Here is a 12834-nt window from a genome sequence, read left to right as displayed (position 1 = left end):
AAATCAATTTCTTGTATATTTTCTGATACTGCACTGACAAATGTTTACATAAGATAAGATTACACGATGTACGGCCTTGTTTGAATTATTTCTATTCTTTTCCTAAATTTCTAACAGCACCATTTCTCTGACATGTCCCATGAAATACAGAAATTCAATATTTGCTCAGATAAATTGACAATTTGCTCTTATATTTTGAGACTAAGAAATTAGGCTAAAGCCATTTACTTGCAAAATGTACCGTACCATCTGAAGATAATTGGAAAACGTAATAGATATGCCATACATATCTATCACGGTGTGGTGAATTGAGGCTGTATGCTGAGATTTAATCGTCCCTCTACAGCAGGCCCCATTACACAGAGCTGATGGATGTGCCTTTCTCAGAGTTTCCAGTTGCAGTCTCCTGTGTGCACGTGACATACGTAATTGGTGTCACCCTGATTGACTGCGTAACACCACAGCGAGGTGCGGGCCAATCTTCTCAAGCTTTCTTACGGAGACCAGAACGTGTCATGTAACTGCTGAAATCCCTCTTACTGCATGGGATCCCAGCATGCTACAACACAACACTTCTAACATCCCAGAGGTAAAAATGCACAGCTTATGTTGTCCTAAACGGAGGAGATAAACATCAGTGGCAAAGTGTGTGTGTGTGTGTGTGTGGGGGGGGGGGGGGGGGGGGTAGATAGAAAATAAAGTGAAAATAAAATTACATAAAATAAGAAAAACTTAAGGTTTATAGCATTTATAAAGAGACCCCAATACAGGTCTGTAGGCAGGACCTCATTCGTTCCAATTAAAGTTACTCACTGGTGATGTAAGTCAAAAAAAGAGTTTCCGTATTGCGCAGCCAATAGGTCAAGCATGGTAGAAGCTTCCGCCAGGCCAGCCCCTTCACTTCGGGTTTAACCCTCCTTAACTTGAATGGGAATGTGAATTAAATCTTGTAGCTCTTCTTGACTTTTCTTTCATTGAAATAAATACATCAAATTGTGACAGTAATGGTACGTGAATCATTTTCTAAGGGAAATGATACATTATATATTTATTTTTATTCATTTACGTGTATGCACAACATAACTGACCCCCCGAAGTTATACTTTCATGGTTTAGTCTCCGTCGCGAGTTAAATATTTTTTGGGGGGAATCCTAAAAAGATGCTAAAGTCAAAGTGGCTAACTTAAAGACTGATAATGAAGCAACATTGGCAGTATCACAAATTCCACTTGGCTACACTGGCAATTTCATTGCAGGATTCAGGTCACTATCATGGTATCATTTTGCCCCACAAGAAGTTTTTGGGTTATTTTTTTTTAGAAAAAGCCATAGAAATAAGTTCTTGGTGCCAAACAAAGTAAACCCAAGTGAGCTAGGAGCCAAATATTTACCCCGAGTTGAAAGAGAACAGAAATGGTGCTTAAGAAGTGACAACAACACACTTAAGTTCCTCAGGCGCACAGAATTACAACTTTAAATGAGTTGTGTTACCACTGCATGCATAAATTAGCATCTGTTAGCCAACAAAGTGGTAAGGGCTTACAACTTGTTTCTGCTGCCCCCAAGTGGTTGTAACTAAATTAGCTTCTGAGCTCTTACATGCTAATGCTGCTCTGTGACAACACCTGTGTGGTTTGAATGCAGCTGGAGCCCATTTTAGATGGTTTTCCACTCTTTCTCCTTAGAGTTTTATAAAAAAAAAAATCATGTATTTCGAGAGAAAAAAGATTCATGTGAACATGTGAGAAAGCAGGTCTAGAGAAGGAAATGTGATTGTGAATTGAATTCATATTTTACAGAACTTTTCTCACAAAAAGTGTTTTGCTAGTCTTTGATTTTGAGATGTGAGGTTAACCCTCAAATCTGCTGAAAAAGCCGTGAGTATTTGAGGAAGCACCTGCTTGCTGGCATTGAGTTATTTCCACGGTAAACACTGGGAGAGTGAGGAACGTCATCCGGAGCACTATAATGAGGGGCTTTCCCTCGGCCATGTTTACCTCAGAACAACTAGCCCCTTCAACAGCTGCTTCAACGTGGTGCCAGTTACTGGGTGACTAGATCTCTTAATAGAAGTTGACGATTTTACTCTGATAAACTCATAAATCAGTAGAAAATGCACGAATTGAGCACATTAATCCACAATACCTCTTGAGAACGTGTGCATAAAAATGCCTTGACTGTACAACCAGCATGCTCAGAGTGCACTGCAATGACAGTCTAATGGAGGAAAAGTGAAAAGCACCCAAACCTCCCAGAGGAACTGCAGAAGTGCCTGTTGAATGCATCAGGGAGCTCAATTGTTCCTTGTTTATTGACAATCACTTGCACAAATGCAGGAGCGTCTCCCACTACATGTGTGACAGAGGACAGAAATGGTTCCCACACGGACGGGAAGTCGAAGAGGGGCCTCTTGTAATGTAGAGGGAAATCAAAAAGTGTGTGCTTGTCTTTTGAGTGTGTGTGTGTGTGTGTGTGTGTGTGTGGGGGTGGTTGAATGCAGTACAGCTCCTTTACAATATTAACTTGATAGTGCGCACGTTTTATTTAATTGGCCACCTGCCCACACACATCCCAAACACACTTTCAGTCACATGCAGAACACACACATACACACACACACACACAAATTAGTAATATGTGGTTATTGGCAGTCTATTATATGATTTTGGCACAAAGGTGACCAGCATTGCGTTCCTAAAGGAGACCCACACTCCTTCGCTTTCCCACCGTTGTTCAGGTTATCCTGTGGGGCCACTTATGACCCTCCTGCAGGCAGGATGCAATGTCTGCGGACCCCAACAGAGCTGTACACAAGCATCCGCCAAAGCCCTGGGAAGAAAACAAGGGCTGATGGAAACCCTGAAGAAGAAGAGAAACAGCAGCGAGTAACCAGGACGCACTCAATAACACTCACCATGCACCTGCAGCCTCTGTGTGTGTGTGTGTGTGTGTGTGTGTGTGTGCGTGCGTGCGCGTGTGATGAAAAACTGCAGCACACACACAGCACAGGTGGTCCAAACAAAAACCTATGAAGTGTTGCCCAGAGAGTAATATCCCCACATTGCCTGTTGTATAAAGCCCCCCATAGGAAACACACACTTCCGGTGCAGTAAGATTTATTGTTCCCCGCACTTATAGGTTACAAGATACTCTGAATGATATCTTCCTCACAAGGTTCTTTGATTCATTTTAACACCATTTCACAGTAATTCAGCATGCAACCTACGAACAAAAGGGTCATAATTAGAGTGAGATAACTCAAGGATATATTGTGTGGTTCTCATTGTTCCCATGGCTGAAGAAGAGTGGTGAATTCCCTCTTTGGCATTATTGTGTGGTGAGAAGGGGAAAGAGCTGGTTAACTATGTTCCATGGTGTGAAACCATTGTTATACTTTGATGGATTGAATGCACATCAGCCATTTCTCCCGATGTGACAGAGTTTGCATCTGTATTCACATCCTGCTTTAAGATATACAGTATTAAACAATAATAAGATATTTTTAAAAAATCCCCACAAGGTCAGTGGAAGGGTTATCTATTATTAGGGAGAATCAAGGGGAAAGGAAAGTGTTGATAGGAGAGTCAAGGTTTAAAACATGACTTTTTACACCCTCTAGTGTCACGATTGAGGAACTTCAACAGGCAACAAACTACAAGAGAGGTTGTCAAAGTCTGAGACAGCAGGCCTCCCTTCAGGCTCCCCCTTTTTCCATCCATTGTGTATAGTTTTTCCATTCATCCATCCATCCATTTTCTTCCGCTTATCCTGTTAAAGGTCGCGAGGGGGCTGGAGCCTATCCCAGCAGCCTTTGGGCGAGAGTTGAGGTTCACCCTGAACGGTTCACCAGTCCATCACAGGGCCAACACATAGAGACAGACAACCATTCCCACTCACACCTTAAGACAATTTAGAGTAGCAATCAGCCTCGTCCTCTCTTGATGTCTTTGGACTGTGGGAGGAAGCTGGAGTACCAGAGAGAGCCCACACAGGAACAGGGAGAACATGCAGACTCCACACAGAAAGAGCCCTAAAAACTCAAAACTCAAAAACAGCGATGTGATATTGCTACAAAATTGCTACCCAGGAAAACCAAAAATGCACATTTGGACAAACAAGAAGGGTTCAAAGTGAACTAAAAGGTACAGAATTGTCTCCCTCAGCCCTGCTACAGACAGTATTTCTTGAACACAGTTTGTAAATGTCTGATTGATGTATAGTGCTACTCTACAGACAGCAGGAAATAAAGATAGAAGGAGACCTGAGGAAGTTAAACCCACGGCGGGCACCTACATGTTTTCATTTAAAAGATGAACCTAAAATAATGTACATGCCAACTTTGGCAGTTGCAAATTAAATCATTCTTATTTGTGTCCAACAGTGGCGGAGTAGAAAAATGGAGGACTATTTACAGGTCTTGTACAAGAAGAACTATTTGCATTAAAAAGATAGAGAAAAATCTGTGTTATATGTTACCTTCTATTAAGGACTGCTAACCGACACCCTTATGGTTTCATTCTATTCTATTATTTAAAAAGAAATGAGAATAGGAACAAATCCATCGTCCATCTTCCGCTTATTCCTAAATAGTAAGGGTCGCGGGGGCGGGGGGGCTGGAGCTTCCTATCCCAGCATCTACAGGCGAGAGGCAGGGTTCACCCTGGACAGGTCGCCAGTCCATCACAGGGCCAACATACGGTCAATTTAGAGAATCAATCAGCCTCGTCCCCTCTTGATGTGGGAGGAGGCCGGAGTACCCGGAGAGAACCCACACAGGCACAGGGAGAACGTGGAGACTCACACAGAAAAATCCCACACCCGAGCCGGGACTCAAACCTGCAACTTTCTTGCTGTGAGGCCACAGTGCTGACCACTGCACCACCGTGCAGCCTCCATAGGAACAAATGCACATGTTAAATGCAATCAAACACTATCCATTTAACTCTGGGAATATGATCTTTCCACAGGATACAAATGTGAGTGTTCAGGCTAAAGATCATTCACCAGTTGATTTACAAAATGTTTCATTCAAGTTGACTGATTAAAGTTTAATCAGCAGATATTTGTACAACTTTGTTAGAGTGTGTCACAGAGGCAAGGAAGGGAAGGGCCCCCCCCCAAAAAAACAACCCAAAAGATACAGAAAAGCTGCCACATATGCTATATATTTACAGTGGAGTCAGTGGAGTCCCCCAAGGGAAGCCCTGGTCTAGAGAGAGAGAGAGAGAGAGAGAGAGAGAGTGTAAAATGGAAGGCAAACTCTCTAAAGACAAAATGAGCGAGTGAGAGTGATACAGTGAGGAGAGTTCCAACGAGGAAACTGAAGACATTTTGTATCTGGAGTACTTTTGAAGACACAAGCCTGAGACACGCTCAAGTAGGTATATTTATACTTCACATTATCGGGTGAAAGACGTATTATGATGCTAAAATGAACAAAAAGTGAATGCACGTGATTCTTTAACTAGAAAATATTCAAATTTCACAAAGTCACACGACGATCATTGGAAATTATAGCCATCATTTAAAGATATGAAAGCGTATGTTAACCACACAAGTGGCACCATCCCTGTCGCCGTGGCAGCTGAGTTCACACTTACCAAGAGTTTTATCATAAACCCTAATAGGGTAATAAAAATAAGAATTTTTTTTTAGAAAGTGCTCTTACAACAATACACGAGCAAGCCGACTACAAAAGTCGTTAAATTAACAGCACAACAAATAAAAAGCCTATTTAAGGTTTTTGGTGGTGTTGAACAGTTTTACTGTCCAAACAATTCCACCTAAACTTGATGTACTATCGTTAACTTTTACCTAAAGTTGCTCAGTATTAATACACTGGAAAATGCACGGCTGAAGTTATTCTTACATGAACTTATTGGTCTATTGGAGTTCAAATGACTGCTCAACTTAAGTATCTTTGTTTTTGTGCCGTATCACACTGTTGACATGCAAATCTAAATACATCAGACTGAAACCTTATTTCACCTCCTCATAGGTATCAGTAAACTTGTTCCAAGAGCATAAAAACCACAACTGTAAGTCTCATTTCAAAGTAGTTTCTTCCTTTATTTTTAGTGTTGGGCATGAGTTCGCTGGACAGGCTGCAGAGTGCCAGGAGAGGAGACTGAAGGCATCCTCAGTCCACCTCCTCTGCATATCAGGTAAAAGCAACTATTTGAGCCTCAGAGCGAGAAATTTTAACCCTGTCGGATGTTTGCAGCGTAACTGAATAAGTTCATTTCTGCCTTCAGGATGGGCTGCGCTTGTAGTGGCCAGAAACAAGAAATAAATAAAGACTTCCACAGAGCGAAATCCAACTACGAATCACCGAATCACATTGTGAGTAGCTGCGAAGACTCTTTATTCACTTTGAGTTTGCAAAGCGGTTACCATGAAGCTAGTGCTTCACAATTTATTCACTAATGTTGTAATAAACATGAACTAACAGTTAACCAATGTGTCCAGTAATCATTTACATCAGGTTCTATGTTAACTAGAGTGTTATTACCGAGATTATATGCTGTAAAATATGCTGTAAACATTAGTCACTAAGTAATAACATTTGATTATACATAATTAATACAGTAAATAGGCATAAAGAAACTGTTGATAAAACTGTAACGTTTGTCACGGGTATTAGGTAAGACATTTTACTGAGAAAATTGAAATTCTACATAGGCGGCATGGCTCAGGGGTAGAGTGGCCATTTAGCCACCAAAGGGTCGCTGGTTCGATCCTCACTTCCACCGGTGACCATGTCCAAGTGTCTTTGAGCAAGACACTGAACCCCTGATTGCTCCTGGCGACCCGTCCAGGCCCAATGTAGGCTGGGACAGGCCCCAGCACCCCCGAAACCCTTTGCAGGATAAGCGGTGTAGAAGATGGATGGAAGGGATTGTCCTTTGCATCTAATTTTTGATAAAGGCTGATATCAGAGGATTTTCCATTTATTAACGTTCTCTATGACCGTTGTTGTAGTTAATTCTTACAGTTGTATGAATTAACTGTTAGTTCGTACATATCACTGCTAGTGTATCCTGAAATGTTGCAGAAATTAAATTTTGCCAGTGTTTTTTTTGGGGGGGGGGGCGGGGTTGTTTGATTATTTACTTTAAATTTTTATATATAACCATCCTCTGTTCCCTAGGTACGGAGTGGAAACACCTATTCTGATCACGGTAATCTCAAACAACCACATATATAAGACACTTGATGAAGCATGTTTAAGCGACTTTTGCTGTGCTGAGAAACATTAGTCGCAGTTCCAGGAGGCTACATGTGGTGATTGAGATCTGTGTTGAATTTCCTCTGAGGCCTTCCGGAGAAGATTAGATCATTGAAGAAAGCCCATTATTATCATGAGAAAAGAGCAGTGTTTCAATTACTTTTAAATTGGGCCGTATGTACGCACCGCATACATGAACTTTTCTGTCCAGGCTCGTGAATTCTATAATATTTTGGACCACTGCAAATATAATGAAACCTCCAGAAGTATCATTAAAATAAATCCAGACGGAAGGATTTATTGCAGGTCCGCCGTCTTACCCCATAATAGTTTTCTAGCTGTCAGCCTTATACATAAGCAAGTCTTTATATTGCTGCCATTGGCAAATCCCTCGACTGAAATCCCTTTTTTATTTTCTTATCAGATGATGTTGTGTTTGTGGCACAGCATGACTTCAAAGCCACCAACGACAGAGACCTACCTTTCAGAAAAGGAGACAAGTTTAAGATTTTACAAGAGTAAGTGGTTGCATTTTACTCTATCTTTTACAGTTCCAAAAAAAAAAAAAGCTTCATGAGACCAGAGTAAATTCAAAAGTAACCTTTTGTCTTGTTTGCAAGAAATGGAGAATGGTGGCTGGCTCGATCGTTGGTGACCGGGCAAGAGGGTTTAATACCATGTAATTATGTAGTCAGAGCAGATACGCTGGAGGTGGAAAAGTAAGACGCAACGTCACACAAACGAACACGCACACGCACACACTCATCATCGTCATCATCATCAGTCTTCAGAGCAAATTAATTAAAAAGTCTTTTCAAATAATCACATGTAGTCTTTTTCTGTTAGGTGGTTTTTTAAGGACTTTAGTAGGAGAGAGACCGAACGACTGCTTTTAGCTCCTGGAAATAAACCAGGGTCCTTCCTTGTACGAGAAAGTGAGACCAGCAAAGGTGAATCCAGTCATTTTCTTCTTCTTCTTTTCTCTTCTTCTGTTGGGTCATGGGATTGGTGTCAGTACGTCCATTTTCAAATGTGTGTTGTTGTCCCCCTGAATTAGGATCATTCTCACTGTCAGTCAGAGATCTTGTGCCAGAACAAGGAGACGTGGTAAAACACTACAAGATCCGTTGTTTGGACAAAGGTGGCTACTACATCTCCCCCTCCAACACGTTCCCCTCCCTGCAGGAGCTGGTCAAATACTACACTTGTAAGTATTGAATAACTGCAATTGCAAGGGGGGCTATTCTTAGCAACAGCATTCAAAACAAGTTGATCTGTGTGTGTTTCATAGGGAAGTTAGACCCTTGTGTTGTGTCGTGCATTTCCTGTACGAGAAAATTTCTTTCCATGACACTGACTAAACCACAAGATAAGATGATCACAAACAGCAACATGGCTGAGAACAAATTGCAACTTACCACCAAAGAAGTGTCATGTAATTCATTTTTAGGAAGCAAGTTCTTGGTAGACTTGTGCTGTTTGAATATCTAAAGTAAATTTACCCCCAAAGTGAGAGAGAAAGTATTAAATTGAGTTTATTGTGTTGCAGGTACAGCAGATGGTTTGTGTCAGCGGTTGTATGCTCCTTGTAAGCAGAGACCGCCCCAGCAACCATGGGCACAGGATGAATGGGAGATTCCTCGAGAAACGCTCAAAATGGTGAAGAAACTCGGGGCCGGGCAGTTTGGTGAAGTGTGGATGGGTGAGAGAACGCTAACAAGTAATTTTATCAGTAGCGGCAGTAAAGTAGCATGGGTTAAGACGCTCTGTTTGAATTCCTACGACAGGTTATTATAAGAACAGCCAGAAAGTTGCCATTAAGACGCTGAAGGAGGGCACCATGGAGCCTGAGGCCTTCCTGCAGGAGGCAAACCTGATGAAGCAGCTGCAGCATGAGCGACTGGTGCGGCTCCATGCTGTGGTCACCAAGCAGCCCATACTGATTGTCACAGAGTTCATGGTCAATGGTGAGGCAGGGAGAGATGGGATGGGGTGGACACCCTTAATGAACTAAACTTTAAAAAAAAAGCTGATATTTGTACTTCAAGTTCTTTGAAAATCCAACTATGCGCAATACAGTGGTGTAAGAATGAATCCTGACACTAAAACGGCTAAGTTAGCATCTCAAAATCAATGGAGGTTTTACTGTTAAATGCCTTACATAAAGTTTGCAGTCCAAATTAGCTGAAGATCCTTCAACATTATTTTCAAAGAATGTAGTCAATACAGTACCAATGTGTGAAAGATGGCGGTTGCTAAAAAGTGGCTAACAACTGGGAGGACACGGATATTAAACATCTTCATAGCAGAACATTAGCTTTGCACTTCTAACGATCGCATTAGTGAAGATTATCTTGCTAAACAAAACATCAAAGTTTTATAAAATTGTTCCTAACCACAGAGCTTATTTTCTGCAATGATTGAAAATCCACTGTAGAAATTCCATCGGCTTTTGATCGAGGGAGTCCACAGCGATGCTAACTTCCAGGTTGGACGTCAAAAAAACACATTATCAGTCTTTGCAAGCCTGGGTGGCAGTCACCAGAGGTGCAATGCTAGAAGCAAAGTGTTTCAGACATCCATCAGCCTTTACTTCCTTTCTTTGAGACTAAATATAGGGCTAAAAGATCTGATCTTTATTGCAAATCTTGCAACACTCCATGTGTCCCGTGAATTTGTTAGCTTCCACTGCTCTACTCTCCTCTGATAGATGTATGACATTGGAGGTTGCCTCTACAAAATGAAATATATGTATGTATTGAAAATGTTATCTTTCTTTTGCTAATGTTGTTTTTTTCTTTTTCTTGTCTTCAGGATGTCTTCTAGACTTTCTAAAAACAGACGAGGGAAAAAATTTAAGGCTGCACAAGCTGATCGACATGTCAGCGCAGGTGCGAAACTGCTTTCAACTGTGTGTGCTCACATGAACAGAGCTGTTTCGCTTCACTCTTAAATCATCGAATGCAAAATTTTGCATCAAACACAAACACCTGCTGTCACAGCTGACCTCTATTAATACAGTATCTGTACAGTTGTAATAGTAAGTGTGTCGACACCAGTCATACAGCAGATACACGTGGAAACTGTCACCAGTAGCTGTGTGGTTTCTGTCGTGAGGCTCGTCTGACTTTAAGCCTCGCCCTGCGTCAATTATTAGCTTCCGGATAGGAAATGATGCTATTTTTTCCATCCACAGTAAGTTCCTCTAGAACTCATCTGCCCCTCCAAAAAAGCATTTTGACTTCCTGAGAGTTAGCACATCCTGTTAAACTCAATTTGTGGCCATCACCCTGCATATCAAGTTGTTGGGTGATTCCCACCACCTGTGAGGGGAGCTTGAGCTTCAGCTAGAAGAGTGAGAGTCCCTACACAGATAATTAAAGTTTAAAGAATCTTTTGTTTGGAGCACAATACGAAAGCTAAATTAAAAAAACTGAAAAAGTTGGCATCTGCACTCCATTGTGTCGGCTGGTATGTTGTTGTTGTATATTTCATGACGGATTTACGTTGTAATTCCTGCTTCATACTTGAAAAAATCCCCTCAAGGATGATAAAAACAGACTTGATTGCTGCTCTGTCAACACAAAAATGCAGAAAAACACACGTAGAATCTTAATATATGAATTCTTCTGACTTCATAGCTGACTAACTCTACTCCCACTGCTGTGTCTCTGTGACAGATTGCTGAAGGCATGGCTTACATAGAGAGGAAGAACTCCATCCACAGAGACGTGCGTGCAGCAAACATACTGGTCAACGAGACTCTGCACTGCAAGATAGCAGACTTCGGCCTGGCCAGGCTGGTCGAGTCTGAATACACAGCTCAGGAAGGTTCAGTATCCACAGCAAATGCTTCCTCGTCATCCTTGTTTATTTAGCTACTGTGAAATTATATTTTCTATTCCGCAGCATAAATTGTGTTTTGAAGGTCTCCCAAAGGGATAACTGATTGATACATTTACAAGTTTGTTTGTTTTTTTTTACAAGTAAATCCAATTTGAATACAGACAGATTTCAGGAAAAAAAGAGATATTGTGAATTAAATACCAGATAAATTAAGATATGCCGTCACAATAATGCAATTTATCCTCAATTGTGTCGAGGATCCATGACTTTTCAAATTTTTTTGTCTGCAGTTTGCACCCTCTAACACAGTTTTCCTCTACCTTGCCCTGCTAATCAGGTGCTAAATTTCCCATCAAGTGGACGGCTCCCGAGGCCATCAATTACGGCACTTTCTCCATCAAGTCAGATGTCTGGTCTTTTGGGATCCTCCTGACGGAAATAATCACTTATGGAAGAATACCATACCCAGGTACAGAGGGCTACATGACAGTGACATTTTACAGTATTACATTAGAAACATTGCAGCTAAATTACCATCACTAAAAGTCCCATTAAAAGCTACATTTGATTTTTTTTTTCTCTCACCAGGGATGACCAACCCAGAGGTGATCCGCTGCCTGGACAGGTTGTACAGGATGCCGTGTCCAGACGGCTGTCCTGATGAACTCTATGACATCATGATGCTATGCTGGAAGCAGAGCCCTGACGACCGACCAACATTTGAATATCTGCAAAACACGCTAAATGACTTCTTTATTGCCACTGAGGGACAATATGAGATGCAGCCATGACAACAGGAAATGTGAAGGCAATAAAAATTTTTTTTTAAAAAAAAGGACCGAAGAAGAGAGACATCAGACCTGACTGGAACCACACATTTCTGTTTGGACTGATTCATTTAAAGAATAGAAATGGACTTGTACTTTATTCCGGTTTTATGACTGAACGTAATAGATGATCACAACCTCTCCTGGTTGTGGAGGATTTGCAAAAGCAGCAACGATCAATGCGAAGAAAGTTTCAATATGCTGATTTAATTCCTGTGATTAACAGCAGCTACTGTTGAGTAAAGCCATCGAGTATGAAGAATAAAACAGCCTTTGGACGGGGACACAAGGTAAAGTTGTGGATGAATTTGCATGGTACAGAAGGAGCAGCCTGAGATTACATGATTACATGCACAATATTTGCACTTTTTAATCCCTTTATGCGTTCAGCAGACATGTAAGAAATAGAGAGATTTCCAAAGAGCATTAACTCCATACTTGTATGTGTATATATATGTATGTATATATACATATATAAAACTTGTACCTGTGTTTCAATGTTGTGTTGCGGAGTCCTTTGGAACCATTAAAATGTTTGAATTATTAAAAACCACTCTTTTACAACTAGAATAGAATACATTTATTCATTATGTAACATTACAAATGATGTATTTTAAATTTTTCTTACTATTTTTGAGAGGTTCAATTGTTGTTTTGCGCTGTTGAGCAGCAGATTTCATAGGTGCAAACACACACACACACACGCACGCACACACACACAAACATACAAACCTTTGATTAAAAACTTGAAAAATCATGTATGCAAAAAGGAGACTTAAAACTAGACTTCAAATTGGAGTTGTATAACTTGGAAATGTCATAGCACCTCAACAAAGGAACTCAGGTCGAGCGTGTGAGGTGGCAGTAACCCAAAGGAAGCCTGTATAACCAATGACCCCGCTAAAATGCACCAGCTTGGATCCTCTAACTGAA

General features: G+C 41.0%; 1 protein-coding gene across 1 annotated transcript; it reads left to right on the top strand.

Moving 5' to 3' along the window:
• Positions 1 to 5242: 5242 nt before the first annotated feature.
• On the top strand, positions 5243 to 12462 carry blk (BLK proto-oncogene, Src family tyrosine kinase). Its single transcript, XM_086189884.1, has 14 exons — positions 5243 to 5377; positions 6079 to 6164; positions 6255 to 6342; positions 7151 to 7181; positions 7653 to 7746; positions 7849 to 7947; positions 8075 to 8178; positions 8286 to 8435; positions 8778 to 8930; positions 9016 to 9195; positions 10043 to 10119; positions 10909 to 11059; positions 11412 to 11543; positions 11663 to 12462. Exons 3-14 carry the CDS (start codon positions 6256 to 6258, stop codon positions 11863 to 11865), a joined length of 1461 nt encoding a protein of 486 aa, XP_086046010.1. The 5' UTR covers positions 5243 to 5377; positions 6079 to 6164; position 6255; the 3' UTR covers positions 11866 to 12462.
• Positions 12463 to 12834: the final 372 nt, after the last annotated feature.

This window comes from Aulostomus chinensis, chromosome 20, assembly GCF_037954235.1.
Source record: "Aulostomus chinensis isolate RoL2024-O1b breed Wild chromosome 20, RoL_Achi_v1.0, whole genome shotgun sequence".
Lineage (NCBI taxonomy): Eukaryota > Metazoa > Chordata > Actinopteri > Syngnathiformes > Aulostomidae > Aulostomus > Aulostomus chinensis.
The sequence above is the reverse complement of the archived record's forward strand: the minus strand, read 5'-3'. Positions and strand labels throughout refer to the sequence as shown.